The sequence below is a fragment of the Mobula hypostoma genome, chromosome 7, assembly GCF_963921235.1.
Source record: "Mobula hypostoma chromosome 7, sMobHyp1.1, whole genome shotgun sequence".
NCBI lineage: Eukaryota > Metazoa > Chordata > Chondrichthyes > Myliobatiformes > Myliobatidae > Mobula > Mobula hypostoma.
This window is the reverse complement of record NC_086103.1, coordinates 152,809,973-152,830,142: the sequence shown is the minus strand read 5'-3', so window position 1 is coordinate 152,830,142 and position 20,170 is coordinate 152,809,973. Positions and strand designations below refer to the sequence as shown.

Below are 20,170 nucleotides of genomic sequence, written 5' to 3'. Positions count from 1 at the left end.
ACTTTCTTCAGACTAAAGGTGTAGCTATGGGAACTCGCATGGGACCCAGCTACACCTGCCTCTTTGTTGGTTATGTGGAACAGTCTGTGCTCCAAACCTATTCTGGTACTGCTCCCCAACTTTTCCTTCGGTAAATTGACGACTACATTGGTGCTGCTTCCTGCACCCATGCTGAGCTCGTCAATTTCATCGATTTTACCTCAAACTTCCACCCAGCCCTCAAATTCACTTACTCTATCTCGGACACTTCTCTCCCTTTTCTCGATGTCTCGGTCTCCATCTCTGGAGACAGACTGTCCATTGGCATCTTGACTCTCTGACTCTGGCTCTCATAACTACCTCGACTATAACTCTTCCCACCCCGCCACATGCAAAAATGCCATTCCCTATTCCCAGTTCCTCCGTCTCCATCGCATCTGCTCCGAAGATGAGTTCCAGGACATCTCAAATGTCCTCTTTCTTTAAGGATCGTGGTTTCCCTTCTACCATCATCAATGATGCCCTCACCCACATCTCCTCCATTTCCCGCACTTCGGCCCTCACCCCATCCTCCCGCAACCACAACAGGGACAGGGTTCCCCTTGTCCTCACCTACCACCCCACCAGCCTCCGGATCCAGCACATTATCCTCCACAGCTTCCGCCACCTTCAACAGGACCCCACCACTAAGCACATCTTTCCCTCTCCACCCCTCTCCGCTTTCCGCAGGGATCGGTCCCTCCGTGACTCCCTTATCCACACGCCCATCCCCACTGATCTCCCACCCAGCACTTATCCCTGTAAAGGTAAGTGCTACACCTGTCCCTACACCTCATATCTTGCAACCATTCAGGGCCCCAAACAGTCCTTCCAGGTTAGACAACACTTCACTTGTGAGTCTGTTGAGGTCATCTATTGCATCCGGTGCTCCCGGTGCAGCCTCCTCTACATCAGTGAAACCTGTCGCAGTTTGGGGGACCGCTTTGTCAAGCACCTCCACTCTGTCCGCCACAACAGACAGGATCTTCCGGTAGCCACCCACTTCAACTCTACTTCCCATTCCCATTCAGATATGTCCATACATGGCCTCCTCTACTGCCATGATGAGGCTAAACTCAGGTTGGAGGAGCAACACCTCATATACCGTCTAGGTAGTCTCCAGCCCCTTGGTATGAACATAGAATTCTCCAACTTCCGGTAATTCCCTCAGCTCCCTTCCCCTATCCCTATTTCACTCTACCCCCTCCCCCAGCTCCCTCATGGTTCTGCCTCCTTCTTCTACCACCCATTGTTTTCAGGGCTATGACGTCAATGTTTCCCCTCCCCCACCCCTTTGTCTTTTAAATTACTGGTCTATCAACTGACGCTACAAGCATTCTTCAAATCCTTCCCCATCTTTCATCCTTCAGTCCTGACGAAGGGTTCCGGCCCGAAATGTCGACTCATCGTTTCTAACTGATGCTGCCCGACCTGCTGAGTTCATCCAGCATACTGAAAGTGTTGCTTTGATCTTTTACAGCATCTGCAGATTATTTTGTGTTTACATTATGCAGTGGATGGGAGACATTGACCAAGATGGCATGCAACTTAGACAGCATCCTCTTTTCAGACACCACCATCAGAGAGTCCAGTTCCATCCCTACAACAGCACTGGCCTTACGAATGAGTTTGTTGATTCTGTTGGTGTCTGCTACCCTCAGCCTGCTGCCCCAGCACACAACAGCAAACATGACAGCACTGGCTACCACAGACTCGTAGAACATCCTCAGCATCGTCTGACAGGTGTTAAAGGACCTCCGTCTCCTCAGGAAATAGAGACGGCTCTGACCCTTCTTGTAGACAGCCTCAGTGTTCTTTGACCAGTCCAGTTTATTGTCAATCCGTATCCCCAGGTATTTGTAATCCTCCACCATGTCCACACTGACCCCCTGGATGGAAACAGGGGTCACCGGTGCCTTAGCCCTCCTCAGGTCCACCACTAGCTCCTTAGTCTTTTTCACATTAAGCTGCAGATAATTCTGCTCACATCATGTGACAAACTTTCCCACCGTAGCCCTGTACTCAGCCTCATCCCCCTTGCTGATGCATCCAACTATGACATTTTAAGAATATCACAGGCACAAGTACTGAATCAAATTCATAAAATCTGTTTTAGAACAATTCAAACTGGTAAAATTCGACCACTAAGTTTTGCTTCTTACCACACTTACAAAATTATTTCTCTGCAGGAGGCAAGCTATTCAATCCATTCCTACATCCTCATTATTTTGCCATTTTCAGAAAAAAATTGCTTTTGGGAATTGAATGTCTTTGCAGGTAAAACATAAAACTAGCTGACAAGGCTAGCAGGTAATAGGGAAATGCTGGCCTAAACTAAGAGAGCTGAAGTATGAAATTGGAGAAGTTTTACTACAACGTTGTGAGATCACATCTAGGGTCCATGAACAGGTTTGGCTCTTCTATTTAAAGATATTTCAATGGAGGCAGTTCAGAGATGGTTCAGCACAATGATCCCAGACAAGGAGGAAAGATTAAACAGAATGTGACTACTTAATGGAGAGTAAAACAACAAGATAAAACCTTACTGAAATCCGTACAATTCTTCGGTGGCTAGACAAGATAAATGGGAGGAGTGTGTTTCCTCTCCTGAGAGCGTTCAGAACCGGGGAAGGGTTTCAGTATAAGGAACAACTATTTTAGACAGAAATGAAGAAGCATCTCTTCTGTTTAATGTAAATCTTTGGAGCTCTTTGCTACAGAGGTGTTGGGTAGAGTCCTTCAGCTTACTTAAAAATAAAACAGATTCCAAAATTCAATAATGAAATCAACAATTATGGACAAGAGCAAGAAAGTGAACTTAAGAAATATATAATCAACCATAATCCTACTCAATGGTAGAGTTAGTTCAACAAACTGGCCTATCCTGGTTCTCGGAGTGTTAGGTGAAAATAAACAATGAGGTATTGAAGACAACACTTGAGTGGAAACAAGTAAAAGACGTTGAAGGAGAAATAAAAAACAAAGAGATGGAAAAATGGGACTAAGAAAAATGGTATTAAAGATTTGGAGGGAGAAGGAAGAAGGGAGAGGAGAGAGGGGGCAGAGAGAGTGAGAGTGAGAGAGACAGAGACAGAGACAGAGATAGAGATAAAGAGAGAATAATTGCTTCATTGTTGAGTTCTGACGAAAGGTCACACAGCTAAACATTTACTGTAATCTCCTTCACAGATGTTATCTGACATAAATATTTACAGCACTTTTATACTTTAATTGCAGATTTCTAGCAACAACGTTATTTGATTTTTGATTACTTTATTGCCAAGATGCTTACAATGATACAGGAATACAAAATAGCTTCACAAAAAGGTACAGAGGAGGCCATGTGGTTCTTCAAATCCTTTCTAGCTCTATAAAATTGCAGTGAAGTTACTGTCATTCTCAAGCCAATCAGGAAGGCATTGCCTGAGGTAGGGGAAAAAATGGAAGCTGATTCAGTAGCAGGGTTCAAAAGGAGACGAGATAACTACTTGAAAGGAAAAGTATCCATGGCTGCAAGTATTTGTCTATTTCCCTTTTGAACACCATGACTGAGTCTACCTCACTTATACCCCAACCTCACTAATGTATTCTTGATTCTATCAATTCACTGCTCTTATCAACTTCCTAATGGTTCATTTCCTAATCATTTTAAGAGTGCTCATCAGCTTTTTGAACCTTCCACCAAAGCCATTATTTATATTTCAAAATTTTAAATAACTCTTGTCACATCCTCTCTCAATCACAGAGATCAAAATCCTTGCCCCTCCAGTCTATCTTCCAGCTGCTGACCTCCAACAATTAAATCACTTTAGTAATTCTCTTCTGTAGCCTCATAAAGACTTTCATATCTTTCCAACATTGAGATCATTCAGTTGTAACTGAGCTCGTGTTTCGTCAAGATTCCATGCGACTTCCTTGTCCCAAATAATGAAGTTTATTATTCCATACTAATTTTTAAACTGTGTTCTCAATACACCTCCTCATGACAGACAAATATGCTATTTGATATTAAGGAAATCAAGAAATATGATATCCATGGGAAGTGGCTCTCAAATAAAAGATCAACCATAATATTAATGAATGGAAGAGTAGACCCATGGGATTTAATAGTTCACTCCGGCATATCTTCTTAAACTGCCCTGCAATCTGCATTAAAAAGCAAGATATCACAGTCTCCAAACCGTATTCTACCAATGTACTTTGAAATGTTTGTTAATTAAACATAAAATAATAACACCATTTAAAAAAAAATTCTTCACTATTAGAATCATACTTGGCATACAGAATGCATACCTGCTATCATGTCGTCCACTTTGCTCATCTTTATCAGTACTTGCTCAATAAGGCCAACCTCCGTGCTTGCTTGCAGGTTCCGTACACTCTTGCGTAGTATAGCTGTGAACATACTCCAAATCTCTGCCTGGCAGGTGACATCACAGTGTTCAAGAAGTTCAATCATGCACGTTATACTTTCCGCATCCTGAATAATGAAGTTAATTTCCAAATCAAACTCTCCACCAACCAGCTGCCATGACAAAAGAGAAAAGGTCAATAATTTTAATATTTTCATCCTTTTAAATTATATTTTGCAATCTCAAAATCTTAAATCATGCAGCATTTCTAAATGTTTCAAGCCACAATATTCAAAAGTATTTTTTGCAAAAAACTACTTTAGCATTCAGCTCCATTGGTACAGTGTTTATCAAGAAAACCTGATTTTGTCCTTGATCTCCACCCCCATTCTAAAGTAACTAATCAGGCACAGAAGCAGTAGACACATTAAATTAGAATTTGTGCTCCTGTCTTAGGGAGGACAATATTAGCTTCTGCTCCCATTCCTGAACAAAACTTACAGTAAGAATTGATTAAAGTGCCTGTAAGCATTGGTGCTCAGCACTGATGATCCTCAAGAAGCCTGTTAGGAGCAACAATGTAATGAAAACCATGTTCCTAACATTGGCAAGAATATTTATATTAAAAAGTAAAATACCGCTGAAATCAATTTTTAGGAAAAGAGTGAAGGTATATAATGCAAGGATGGAACAAATTCATATTACAAGTGTCCCCCGCTTTTCGAATGTTCGCTTTACAAAACCTCACTGTTACGAAAGACCTACATTAGTTCCCTGTTTTCACTAACAGAAGGTGTTTTCACTGTTATGAAAAAAGGCAGCGCGCGCCCCGAGCAGCCGCTCCTCCTCCAGATTCGGAATGGCATTCTCGCCGGCATTGCTTAAACACATGCCTGTGAGCAGCCATTTGCAAGATGAGTTCTAAGGTATCGGAAAAGCCTAAAAGAGCTCGTAAGGGTGTTACACTTAGCATAAAACTAGACATAATTAAGCGTTTCAATCGTGGTGAACGAAGTAAGGACAAAGTGAGTTTGGCTTGTGGAAGTTGACGAAGATGATGTTGAAGAGGTTTTGGCATCTCATGACCAAGAACTGATAGATGAAGAGCTGATGCAATTGGAAGAGGAAAGGATAACAATCAAAACCGAGTACAGTAGCGAACGGACCGAAAGTGAAGTCGTCCAGGAACTGAACGTGAAGCAACTGCGTGAGATTTTCGCTGCAATGATAAAGTACGACTTTAAGTTTGAAAGGGTACATCGGTTTAGGGCATACTTGCAGGATGGTTTGAGTGCTTACAAAGAACTGTATGATCTAAAAATGCGCGAGGCTAAGCAGTCAAGCAAGCCTTCCCCATCAGCCACAGCAGATGACGAGCCTCAAGCTTCAACATCAAGGCAGGCAGACATAGAAGAAGATGATCTCCCTGCCCTGATGGAAACAGACGACACCCCAGTGTCCCACTGCCCCAACCCCCGGGTCGCAGATACTGATCCGTGGAGAATGCAAGGGTACAGCGGTGGCCGGAATGCACCCAGCACATCTTTAAGAAAAAAGCCGAAATAAACAAGCTAATTAATTAGGTGCCACCCAGCACATAAATGTCAGCCCAGATCAGAGGCGATTGCCGATTGAGTTGCCTCTGATCTGGCCTGACATTTACGTGCCGGGCGGCATCTAATTAATTAGCTTGTTTATTTCGGCTTTTTTCTTAAAGATGTGCTGGGTGCGTCCCGGCTACCGCTGTACCCCTGCATTCTTCGCGGATCAGTATCGGTTCGCTGTCCGGAAGGTGGGGGCCACTGCACTACCCCAACCTCCGACGACTCAGCCTAACACCATCATCAGTGTGCTCCATGATGCTGAGGATGTTCTACAAGTCTGTGGTGGCCAGTGCTATCATGTTTGCTGTTGTGTGCTGGGGCAGCAGGCTGAGGGTAGCAGACATCAACAGAATCAACAAACTCATACATAAGGCCAGTGATGTTGTGGGGATGGAACTGGACTCTCTTACGGTGGTGTCTGAAAAGAGGATGCTGTCTAAGTTGCATGCCATCTTGGTCAATGTCTCCCATCCACTACGTAATGTACTGGGTGGGCACAGGAGTACATTCAGCCAGAGACTCATTCCACTGAGATGCAGCACAGAGCGTCACAGGAAGTCATTCCTGCCTGTGGCCATCAAACTTTACAACTCCTCCCTTGGAGGGTCAGACACCCTGAGCCAATAGGTTGGTCCTGGACTTATTTCATAACTTACTGGCATAATTTACATATTACTATTTAACTATTTATGGTTCTATTACTATTTATTATTTATGGTGCAACTGCAATGAAAATCAATTTCCCCCGGGATCAATAAAGTATGACTATGACTATGACTATGATGTCTTCCCGATTCCCCTAAGTAATACTACACTGTACATACATTATTTCTACTTATATCGGCTGTGTATTTTTACGTGTTATTTGGTATGATTTGGCAGCTTCACAGCTTAAAGGTTACTGGAGAGAGTGTTTCTGCCGAGCGCACCTGCGTGAGATTTTCGCTACAGAGAACAGTGCGGCAATGATTGTGGAAAAGTATTTCTACTTTATATAGGCTGTGTATTCATCATATCATTCCTGCTTTTACTATATGTTACTGTTATTTTAGGTTTTATGTGTTATTTGGCATGATTTGGTAGGTTATTTTTGGGTCTGCGAATGCTCACAAATTTTTCCCATATAAATTAATGGTAATTGCTTCTTCGCTTTACGACATTCCGGCTTACGAACCGTTTCACAGGAACGCTCTACCTTCAGATGGCAGGGGAAACCCGTAAAGCTTTTTTTCAATAATAGTTTTCATAAGTGTGAAATCTAATCAAAGCAAACTACAGAGATATGAAGCACAAGTTGTCTTTTTGTAGACTACAAAAGCTATGATAGTTCATTATCAATGGCTAAAAATTAATGAATTAACGCCAAGTTTGCAAGGTGGATTTTGGCTAATTAGGCCATTTGTTAATCAGGGCTGCTGCTATTTTGAGACAACTCTTAAAGAACAAAAGCTACTTGAGAAAGTAGCCAGGATAACCTTTACATATCTGAGACACTATGCCACTTAATCAAGAGATGAGGTTTTGCCGAACAGTTTTGCAATAGCGCCAGTCGTGTGCACTTGTATGGCCAATAGACATGAGGTATGCTTAGAGCAAACAATTTTTAAATGTCTGTTGCATGTGCTTGTGTTATGTTATCCATTTGAGCCAAAGACACCAATTCAAAATAGAGTGATTTTTGATCATTTTGTTTTTGATTCTGACTTTAAAATATTTTAAACCCTTACCAAGATTGCACAAAAAGATATGTCGAAAAAAAATTTACCCTACTGGACCAAACTAAAAGCCATAAACCTAATACCACTTGTCGTCAACTGGCACGCAAAGATAACTGGAATGCTGAAATCTACAATTGCAAGCTTGACACATCAGCGGGATAAACTGCAAGATGAATGGGCATTACATGAGGGATTACAGGAAATATCCAAAAAACTAAAGAATGAAGGTAACAATCCAGATGTTGAAGAGGCTCTCAATCAATGGTTTTCCATTGTAACTGGATGAGGTGTGCCAATATTAAGAAACAACTGGCAATACGACACACAAAATGCTGCAGGAACTCAGTAGGTCTGACAAACTCTAGCTGAGATTTCATGTGAGTTTTTTTCAAAAATGGCTTCTCTTTGTCACTCTTCCATAAAGCTGTGACTGATGGAACAGTTCTTGTATGCACAGTCTGTCCCATCTCAGCCACTGAAGCTTGTAGCTCATCCAGAGTTGTCAAAGGTGGCCTCCCTCGCTACTCTCCTTCTTGCATGGTTACTCAGTTTTTGAGGACAGCCTGCTCTAAGCAGATTTACAGCTGTGCCATATTCTTTCCATTTCTTGATGATTGACAATTGTACTCTAAGGGGTATTCAGTGACTTGGAAATTTTCTTCTATCCGTCACCTGACGTGCTTTTCAATAAACTTTTCGCAGACTTGTTTGGAGTGTTCTTTTGTCTTCATGGTGTAGTTTTTGCTAGGATACTGACTCACCAACAGTTGAAACTTCCAGATACGGGTGTATTTTTGCTGCAATCAATTGAAACACCTTGACTGCACACGATGATCTCCATTTAACCAATTATGTGTCATCTAAAACCAATTGGCTACACCACTGATGATTTGGTGTGTCATATTAAAGAGGGCGAAGACTTATGCAATCAATTATTCTGTGTTTTATATTTGTAATTAATTTAGATCACTTTGTAGAGATCTGTTTTCAATTTTGGCACAAAAGAGTCTTTTTCTGTTATTCAGTGTCAAAAAGAGCCAAATTAAATCCACTACGATTCAATGTTGTAAAACAATAAAACATGAAAACTTCCAAGAGGGGGGTGAATACTTTTTATAGGAACTGTGCATAAATTAAATATTCAGTGAAATGGTAGTCTTTCTTTTTTGTACCTTTTTATCTATTTCCATGAAACTACGGCTAATTGGGGCAACCGCTTAATTTGATCAAAGTGTACTGGTCCCGATGTGTCCCAATTAACTGATATCCACTGTATATTCCTTCAAGCTACAAAATCTCAAATGTGAAGCATTCATGGCAAAAAATAAAGCATAATTTTAGGTAAAGGAAAAAGCCTTGTAATATGTCATAAAACAGCAGTAAACCATGGGATTGGGAAATTCGCAGAATACAGTAAAGAAAGATTAAGAAATAGGATAGGAGAAATATACTACAAAATTAATCTAATAGTAAGTTCTTTAATAAAAGATGATCAAAATGTAATATAAGGTCCCTAGAAACTGAGGCAGGGTTTTTTTTAATTGAAGAAAAAGGAATCTGCAAAACAAATATTAATCAAATAAATACTACCCTTCTTCATGGAAGGCAACAAAAATCTCCCATAAATAGTGAAAAGCAAAAAATCCAGAGAGAATAAGCAACTCAAATAAATGAGCATTAGTTTCAAATTAAAAGCCCTGGCGAAATTAATAGGACTGAAAGCCAATAAACATTCAGGATCTGATGAAATGCACTCCAAAATTTTGTCAAGTGGCAATGGAGATACTGGATGTCAAGTTCCAAAATACCACAGCATTTCCCACAAATTGGAAGGTAGCAAAGATAACCCCACTATTACAGGAACAGAAGGTTAAAAAAAAACAGGGAACTGCAAACAAACTTGCTTGATGCAAGATATTCAAGAACATTCATAAAATTATAATTATACTAATCACAGTCAACAGGAACTTATAAAGGGAAGTTATGTTGAACAACTCTTGTTATTTTTAGGTACTACTACAGTAGGTAAGTGATAAGTAATGGTAATGGTGCATTTGGACTTTCAGAAGGCTTTTGAAAAAACGCCACACAGGACATCATTAAACAAAATAGTGCACAAGTGATTAAGAATGATACTTCTCATAGCTAACCTACAAAAAAGACAAAGTAACGATAATTTAGTCACTTTCTGGTAGGGAGGCTAATGGTGTAACTAATGGAATGCTACAGGGACTGGCATAGAGCCGCAGCTATTCACAATCTCAATCAATGATCTATTGCTGGGCAATTGAATACCAAAAGTAGACAATCAGGCTTCCGTTGTGTAAGGCCTGGTGAGGCCACATCGGGAGTACAGTGTACATTACTGGTCTTCAATTGAAAGTCTAAATATAACTTTCCATTGGTACATTTGACGTAGACATGATATATTCTTGATTATTAAGGATATCAAACATTATGGGATGAAGGTACAACAATGGGGTTGAGAGGGAAAATAAATCAGCCATGATCAAATGACACATGCACATAGAAACATACAGTGAAATGCATTGTTTCATTAACAGTTTGCACTAGGAGCAGCCCACAACTGTTGCCACACATTAGTGTCAACATAGCATGCCCACAATGTTCCACAGAACACAAACAACAACAAGACAGCAACAGCAAAACAAGCCATTCCAAAAAAGAGAAGATTCACTAAATTAATTCTCCAAATGTCTATTTGTTTCATGTGGAACAAATTTGTTTCAATGGATGAACTACAAAAATTGTTCATCCCAATTTGGCAAAAGAATAAATCAAGGAAGGTAGTGCACCCGTGGCTGACAAGAGAAATTAGGGATAGTATCAATTCCAAAGAAGAAGCATACAAATTAGCCAGAAAAAGTGGCTCACCTGAGGACTGGGAGAAATTCAGAGTTCAGCAGAGGAGGACAAAGGGCTTAATTAGGAAAGGGAGAAAAGATTATGAGAGAAAACTGGCAGGGAACATAAAAACTGACTGTAAAAGCTTTTATAGATATGTAAAAAGGAAAAGACTGGTAAAGACAAATGTAGGTCCCCTACAGACAGAAACAGGTGAATTGATTATGGGGAGCAAGGACATGGCAGACCAACTGAATAATTACTTTGGTTCTGTCTTCACTAAGGAGGACATAAATAATCTTCCAGAAATAGTAGGGGACAGAGGGTCCAGTGAGATGGAGGAACTGAGCGAAATACATGTTAGTAGGGAAGTGGTGTTAGGTAAATTGAAGGGATTAAAGGCAGATAAATCCCCAGGGCCAGATGGTCTGCATCCCAGAGTGCTTAAGGAAGTAGCCCAAGAAATAGTGGATGCATTAGTGATAATTTTTCAAAACTCGTTAGATTCTGGACTAGTTCCTGAGGATTGGAGGGTGGCTAATGTAACCCCTCTTTTTAAAAAAGGAGGGAGAGAGAAACTGGGGAATTATAGACTGGTTAGCCTAACGTCGGTGGTGGGGAAACTGCTGGAGTCAGTTATCAAAGATGTGATAACAGCACATTTGGAAAGCGATGAAATGATCGGACAAAGTCAGCATGGATTTGTGAAAGGAAAATCATGTCTGACAAATCTCATAGAATTTTTTGAGGATGTAACTAGTAGAGTGGATAGGGGAGAACCAGTGGATGTGGTATATTTGGATTTTCAAAAGGCTTTTGACAAGGTCCCACACAGGAGATTAGTGTGCAAACTTAAAGCACACGGTATTGGGGGTAAGGTATTGATGTGGATAGAGAATTGGTTAGCAGACAGGAAGCAAAGAGTGGGAATAAACGGGACCTTTTCACAATGGCAGGCAGTGACTAGTGGGGTACCGCAAGGCTCAGTGCTGGGACCCCAGTTGTTTACAATATATATTAATGACTTGGATGAGGGAATTAAATGCAGCATCTCCAAGTTTGCAGATGACACGAAGCTGGGCGGCAGTGTTAGCTGTGAGGAAGATGCTAAGAGGATGCAGGGTGACTTGGATAGGTTGGGTGAGTGGGCAAATTCATGGCAGATGCAATTTAATGTGGATAAATGTGAAGTTATCCACTTTGGTGGCAAAAATAGGAAAACAGATTATTGGAAAAGGGGAGGTGCAACGAGACCTGGGTGTCATTATACACCAGTCATTGAAAGTGGGTATGCAGGTACAGCAGGCGGTGAAAAAGGCGAATGGTATGCTGGCATTTATAGTGAGAGGATTCGAGTACAGGAGCAGGGAGGTACTACTGCAGTTGTACAAGGCCTTGGTGAGTCTACACCTGGAGTATTGTGTGCAGTTTTGGTCTCCTAATCTGAGGAAAGACATCCTTGCCATAGAGGGAGTACAAAGAAGGTTCACCAGATTGATTCCTGGGATGGCAGGACTTTCATATGAAGAAAGACTGGATGAACTAGGCTTGTACTCGTTGGAATTTAGAAGATTGAGGGGGGATCTGATTGAAACGTATAAAATCCTAAAGGGATTGGACAGGCTAGATGCAGGAAGATTGTTCCCGATGTTGGGGAAGTCCAGAACGAGGGGTCACAGTTTGAGGATAAGGGGGAAGCCTTTTAGGACTGAGATTAGGAAAAACTTCTTCACACAGAGAGTGGTGAATCTGTGGAATTCTCTGCCACAGTAAACAGTTGAGGCCAGTTCATTGGCTATATTTAAGAGGGAGTTAGATATGGCGCTTGTGGCTACGGGGATCAGGGGGTATGGAGGGAAGGCTGGTGCAGGGTTCTGAGTTGGATGATCAGCCATGATCATAATAAATGGCGGTGCAGGCTCAAAGGGCCGAATGGCCTACTCCTGCACCTATTTTCTATGTTTCTATGTTTCTATGTGGGAAATGTTGGATAGGATAGGCTTATATCCATTGGACTTCAGTAAAGTGACGATGGAAGTGATTGAAACATACAAGGACCTGAGCAATCTTAACAGTGTGGATGTTGAGAATATTTTTCTGTGTGTGGGAGAATCTAACTCAGTGTAGCTGTTCAAAATTAAAGGGTCATCTATTTGAGACAGTTAAGGCAACTATACTTCCCTTAAAAAATTCACATGGAAGTGCACGTCATTGAACTTTTTTTTGAAGTAGAGGTAATGATACTTCATTAGCAAAGAGGTTAAAAGTTACCCTGAGTACACTGGAATGCAAAGTCAACATGACAATATGGTGGAGCAAGTTTAAAGTACCAGGTGGCCCACTTGTCTCTAATTTATATGTTTTTAAGTTTTCTCATGACTCAAAGATAAATGCAGAAGGAGACCATAGAGAGCAGGGGCAGCAAACATTTTTCATATTGGCGATAATCTAAAAAAATTCTCTCATGTCATGATAATTTTGAGTAGAGATTATAATTGATGAACAAATTATTAACAGTAAATTTTGACTTTAAGCAAAAAAGATGTGTCCTGTTATTTTTTTTACATATATTCATTGATTTACTATTAATAAAACAGAGACAAGATTGAAATAATTTAAGCATTTTAGAAACCTGTTCAAAAATTACTGATGTTCAGGCTTATTTGTTAACTAATAACCTTGTTGACTTTTATTTTGAAATTCTGTTGGATCACAACAGGAGGATAGCCATTTTTCTCTCAGTAGAGTTTTTCAGTCAGACTAAAGGACATACATGCAATCCTGCGTCATGTTTCTTTTGTTTGCACCGTCAAAATCATCACCTATAAGTGTTGTTTCAGTTCGTAAAGGAGATTGCTATCTGAGCAATATTTTGTGTTAATATTATGTAAAAGTTTATTCTTGATTATTAGTATAGTGCTTGACCAGCCTTGGTAATGTAAGGTTTACATATATTAATCTTCTCGTATACCTTAAAACTTTGTTTATTATCACCAGCATGTGACGTGAATCAAGTTTATTAGGTATACTTATGAGGTATATAATTTTGTGTATAAGGTGAAATCAAGGGACATAGGTGACAACAGTGTTTTGCTTCCAGATGGGCTCAATATCTCCTTCTATGCTCACTTGACTGTCAAAACATGGAGGAATCACCACAAACTCCCACAGACCCTGATGACCCTATAATTTCATTCTCGGAGGTCAAAATGAGAACATCCTTCAAGAGGGTGAACCCACAGAAAGCAACAAGCACAAACATGATACCTAGCTGAGTAGTAAAGACTCATCAACTGACTGGAATATTCACAAAGACTTGGATCCGATTTGCTTATCAGCACAACAGGCCCACAGTAAATGCCATTTCATTAGCTCCTCACTCAACCCTAGAACATCTAGACAGCATAGATGCATACATCATGATGCTCTTCATTGAACAGCTCAGTATTCAATTCTATCATCCCCAAGAAACTTCAAGACCTTGGCCTCAATACATCCTTGTGGAATTGGATCTTCGATTTCCTCACTTGCAGACCCCAGTCTGTTCGGATTGACAACATCTCCTCCTCAATCTTTATCAGTGCAGGTGCACCACAAGGTGTTTTTTTTCTTTTTTTTGTATTTGCAGTTTGTTGTCTTTGCATACTGGTTGTCCCCCTTGGTATGTTCTCGCACTGATACTATTAGGGTTATTGGACATTGAATATGCCCACAAGAAATTTAGTATCATGATTTCATGTGGTGACATACATTCATACATGTACTTTGATAACAAATTTACTTTGAACTTTTTTGGATATTTTACTTTTGTCTAGCTTAAACCCTAATTTCTTATGAATGTGTGACTTAAAAGTCATAAGTTTGCTGCTTGTGAGATGGCTACCTTGTGTTTGGAGCAAAAGTTGAGTGAATGTTGTGCTTATTACAGAGATCAGCGGATTCAGCTACACAAACCAACGCTACTGCCAGAGTGGCTGGTATGATGTTGTGGGCATCACTGAGTCACGGCTGAAAGAAGGCCATAGTTAGGAGCTTAACATCAAAGGAGATACATTGTATCGAAAGGACAAGCAGGAAGGCATATGTGGTGGTGTGGCTCTGTTGGTAAGAGATGGAATTACATCTTTAGAAAGAAGTGACATAGGGTCAGAGAACGTTGAATCTTTGTGGGCGGAGTTAAGAAATTGCAAGGGTGAAAAAGCTGCAAGGGAATCATATATAGGCCTCCAAATAGTAGCCAAGATGTGGAGTTGAGATTGCAAAGGGAGCTGGAAAAGGCATATAATAAGGCAATTACACAATTGTAATGCAGAACTTCAATATGCAAGGGGATTGGGAAAATCAGGTTGGTGTCAGATCGCAAGAGGGAATTTGTTGAACGCCTACGAGATGGTTTCTGAGAGCAATTTGTACTTGAGCCTACTCGGGGAAAGGCCATTTTAGATTAGGTGTTGTGTAATAACCCAGATCTTATTTGGGAGATTAATGTAAAGGAACCTTTAGAAGACAGTGATCATAATATGGTTGAATTCATATTGCAGTTTCAGCGGGACAAGCATAACTCACACGTATCAGTATCAAAATGGAATAAAGGGAATTACAGAGGCATGAGAGAGGAGCTTGACCAGGTGGATTGGAGGAAGATACTGATGAGGATGACAGATGACAGCAGAGCAGAGATAGCTGAAGTTTCTGGGAATAGTTCACAATGTGCAGGATAGATATTGTCCTACAAAAGAAGCTGTTCTCAAATGGTAAGGGTAGGCAACTGTTGCTGACAAGAGAAGTTAAGGACTGCATAAAAGTCAAGGAAAGAGCATACAAGGTGGCAAACGTCAACTCACAACTAAGAAAGTTATGAGAAGGGAAAAGATGAAATAGGAGGGCAAACTTGCCAATAATATAAAGCAGGATACCAAAAGTTTTTTCAGTTATATAAAGAGTAGAAGGGAAGTGAGAGTTGCTATTGGACCATTGGAAAATGAGGCCAATAAGGTAGTAATGGAGGACAAAGAAATAGCAAATGAACTTAATAGGTCATTGGAAGACACTAGCAGTGTGCCAGAGGTTCATGAGTGTCAAGCAGAAGTGAGTGCCATTACTATTATAAAGGAAAACATGCTAGGCAAACCCAAAGGTTTTAAGGTGGATAAGTCACCTGGATCAGATAGACTACATCCCAGAGTCCTGAGAGAGGTTACTGAAGAGATAATGAATGCATTGGTCATGATCTTCCAAGAATCACTTTATTCATGCATGGTCCCAGAGGACTGGAAGATTACAAAAGTCACGCGATTCTTTAAGAAGTGAGGAAGGCAAAAGAAATTATAGGCCAGGTAGCCTAAGCTCAGTGGTTGGGAAATTGTTGGAGTCTATTATTAAGGATGAGGTTCTGGGGTACTCGGAGATTAACGATACAATAAGTCAAAGTCAGCATGGTTTCTATAAATGGAAATCTTGTCTGACAAATCTGTTAAAGTTCTTCCGTAAGACATAGGAGCAGAATTAGGACATTTGGCCCATCGAGTCAAATCCACCATTCAATCACGACTGATCCTTTTTCCTCTCCTCAACCCCATTCCCTGGACTTCCCCCCATAACCTTTGATGCTGTGTCCAATCAAGAACCTATCAATCTCTGCTTTAAATACACCCAAAGACCTGGCCTCCACACCGGCCTGTGGTAACAAATTCACCATCCTCTGGCTAAAGTAGTTTCTCTGCATCTCTGTTTAAATGAACACCCTTCTATCCTGAGGCTGTGCCCTCTTGTTTTAGACTTCCCCACATCTATTCTGACTAAGGCTTTCAACACTCAAAAGGTTTCAAAGAGATCCCCTTTCATTTTTCTCAGATGTGGAACCCAAAATTTTGCACAATACTCAAAGTGAGGCCTCATCAGTGTGTTATAAAGCCTCAGCATCACATCCCTGCTCTTGAAATGACTGCTAACATTGTATTGGCCTTCCTCACTACTGACTTGACCTGCAAGTTATGTTTAGGGTGTTCTGCACAAAGACTCCCAAGACCCTTTGCATCTCAGATTTTTGGATTTTCTCTCCATTTAGAAAATAGTCCACACATTTATTCCTATTACCAAAGTGCATGACCATGCATTTCCAACATTGTATTTCATTTGCCACTTTCTTACCCACTCTCCTAATCTAAGTCCTTCTGCAGCCTACCTGTTTCCTCAACACTACCTGTCCCTCCATCAATTGAGAAAGGAACAGGCAGGGTGGACAAATGCGAGGCAGTGGATGTCATTTACCTGGATTTTCAGAAGGCATTTCATAAGGTGCCACTCATGATGCTGCTTCACAAGATAAAATCATGTGGCATTATAGATGGATAGAGCAATGACTGACAAGCAGAAGGCAGCGGGTGGGAATAAAAGGGCCCTTTTCAGGTTGGCTGCCAGTGACTAGTGGTGTTCCTCAGTATTGAGACCGCTACTTTTCACATTGTTTCTCAGTGATTTGGATAATGGAATTGATGGCTTTGTGGCAGAGTTTGCAGATGATACAAAGTTATGTGGAGGGGTAGGTAGTGCTGAGGAAGCAATGCAATTGCAGCAGGACTGAGACAAATTGGAAGAATGGGCAAAAAAATGGCAGATGGAATACAGGGTTTGAAAAAGTTTAATAATGCATTTTGGTAAAAGGGACAGTAGTGCAGACTATTATCCAAATGGGAAGAAGGCTCAAACATCAGAGGTGCAGAGAGACTTAGGTGTCCTCGTGCAAAACTCCCAGGAGGTTAATTTACAGGGTGAGTAAAGAAGGCAAATGAAATGTTGCGATTTATTTCATGAGGAATAGAATATAAAAGCAAGGAAATAATGCTGAGCCTTTATAAAATCACTAGTCAGGCTGCACTTTGAGCCTTGTCAACAGTTTTAGACCGCATATCTCTGAAAGGAATTGTTGACATTGGAGAGAGGCCAGAGGTGGTTCACAAGGATGATTCTGGGAAAGAAGGACTTAACATATGAGGAGAGTTTGGCAGCTTTGGGTCTGTACTCACTGGAATTTAGAAGAATGCATGGGGATCACATTGAAACCTACCAAATGTTGAAAGGACTGGATAGGGTGGATGGTAGGGGTATCCAGCACTAGAAGGAACAGCCTCAAAATTGAAGGGTGACCTTTTAGATCAGAGATAAGGAGGATTTTTTACAGCCAGAGAGTATTAAATCTGTGGTATGCCACAGACTGTAGTGAAGGCCAAGTCCATGGGTATAATTTATGGCAGAAGTTGATTGTTTCCATTATGTTCTGCCATCCTGGTCTTCAATGGCCTTCCAGTCTAACCAATATATACTTTTTGGCATGGTGATAGAGGTATGGAGTATACAATTCCCTGACACAGTTCCTTAGGTCTTCTAGGTGTCACTTTGGTTAGCCTTTTTCTAATTGTGTCCTCACTTTTTTGCTATTAACTGGCCACCATATTTTTGGCAAATTTTTCTTAGCTTTTCAGTTGAGCTGCCACTGTCTGGCACAATAACCATCTGTTGGAGAGTTTGGGCTAAAGGATAACCAATCAGAACAAGGCCAATTCAAACTAACCAATCAGGTATAGGCAATTCAGACTCAGCCAGATTCGGGATCAAGCATTAAGCCCCACCCACACTTTGCTCACTCAGGAGGGTATATAAGGTGGTGTCTCTAGGGGAACTTGTCATTTGATCAACATGCCTGAGGAAGACAGTTAGGTTTACCATTGAAATGTTGCGATCAGTATTTGTTTTTATTTTTTTTTTAATTTTATTTTTCTTTGGATAAGGAGTTCACAATTATGTACTTTTTTCACACATATAACCTTTTCCATTTTTTTATATGTATAAAACTACAATTATTTATACATTCTTAAGTACACATTGAGATGATATAAAAGCAAAATAAACATTTAAATAGATAATTATGTACTGTGGTAAATCTAACCTATTAGGCTAAGTAATGAAATTAGTTGTTAAGAAAAATGGTAATAATAGTTTCCATACAACCCTTCTGGACCATTTCCACTGGTCCAAAATGTTGCATACAAGCCTATATACCAACCATTGTAGGTGTTTATATCCCAATTTGTTCGTGCTTGTTCCTGCCCGCAGACATAATTATCCAATCCCTATGTACTTATTTACTTAATTTTTTCATTTTTTTTTTTATCCCTTTCCCAAATCTTTCCCTTTACTTGTGTTAATTCTCTATTTTCCAAAAAAAAACAACAACAAACATTTAGACTAGGAGTGCTTACGTTAGCAATATTACTGTGTTGATGAGAAGAGCAATATAAATCATTAGGAGAGTCATCTAAAGTCTGCTCGCATTGGGGTTATATATTCAATCCATTTATTCCAGATTCGATAAAATGTTTCTTTTTGAGTTCTCAGGGAGTAGGTCAACTTTTCCATTTTAAATATTTCCAAGATAATTTCGTACCAATCTTCTAATGTAGGTGGTATTGGATTTAGCCATTTTCTAGTGATTGATTTCTTACTTGCCGCTAAGAGGGCCTGCAGCAACTTTATATCTTCCTTCTGTTCAAGGAACAATACATGCCCCAAATAGAGCGTCTCAAAGTTCAGAGGTATCTGGGACCTAAGTACCTTAACTAATGTTCTATGAATACCTTCCCAAAATAGACTTAATTTAGGGCAATCCCAGAAAATATGAAAATGATTTGCCTCCTTAGAGCCGCACCTTCTCTAACACATCACATTTGTATCTTTATATTTTTCCTGATATGGGGTCTTGAAGTATCTTATAATGTTTTTCCAACAATGTTCTCTCCAAGTCAAAGAATTAGTCGAGGACCATTGAAAGCTGCAGATTTTCCCCCAAGCCTCCTCTGAAAGTACCAACCCCGCTTCTTTCTCCCACTTCTCTTTAATATACAGTGTATTTACATTTTTAGCATGGGAGAGTGCATTATATAGGCGAGAAACTGATTTACTAGGTATTGAACTGCAAGCCGAATTCAGAATCTTGAAAAATTCTAATTCTACTGTTGATAGGTCTGTATATCTACAACTCTGGTTAACATAGTTTCGTATTTGAAGGTACCTAAAAAAGTCATTATGTTCTAGGCCATGTTTGTCCTGCAGGATTTGGAAACTTTGTAATACTCTTTTATCTATAAATGAGAGGTAGGTTGTAAGACCTTTCTTTATCCATAGCTCAAATCTTTTATCTCCTCTGTTGGGAAGGAATTCGGTATCATATGCACACCATCTAAAGAGTTTTAGCATGTTATTAATTCCACATGAATTAACCACCTTCTGCCATACTTTTAATGTAAGATTTATCCAAGCATTATTAAATTTTTCCAACTGGGCCATCAATCCTTTGTCAGCTATTGAGGCCTGAAGAGGAAAACTGTCAACTAATCCAAATTCTATTTCCTTCCATCTAGCCTTATATTCCCTATTACACCAATATAACAGAGGGGTTATCTGTGAGGCATAAAAATAATTTCTCAGGCAAGGAAGAACCATACCTCCTCTTTCCTTCCCTAACTGTAAAGTGTTATATCGAATTCTAGGTTTTCTTCCTTGCCAAATGAAGCGGGAAATCCATTTGTCCCATTCCCTGAATTGATTATCATCCACC

General features: G+C 40.2%; 1 protein-coding gene across 2 annotated transcripts in view; it reads right to left on the bottom strand.

The window, feature by feature from the left end:
• The window catches only part of nbeaa (neurobeachin a), an 868,656-nt gene that overhangs the window by 740,248 nt on the left and 108,238 nt on the right, over positions 1–20,170 (bottom strand). For both annotated transcript variants that reach the window (XM_063054331.1, XM_063054330.1), the window contains exon 2: positions 4,312–4,543. In XM_063054331.1, the coding sequence (XP_062910401.1) occupies positions 4,312–4,543 (232 nt within the window). The remainder of the gene's footprint in view (positions 1–4,311; positions 4,544–20,170) is intronic.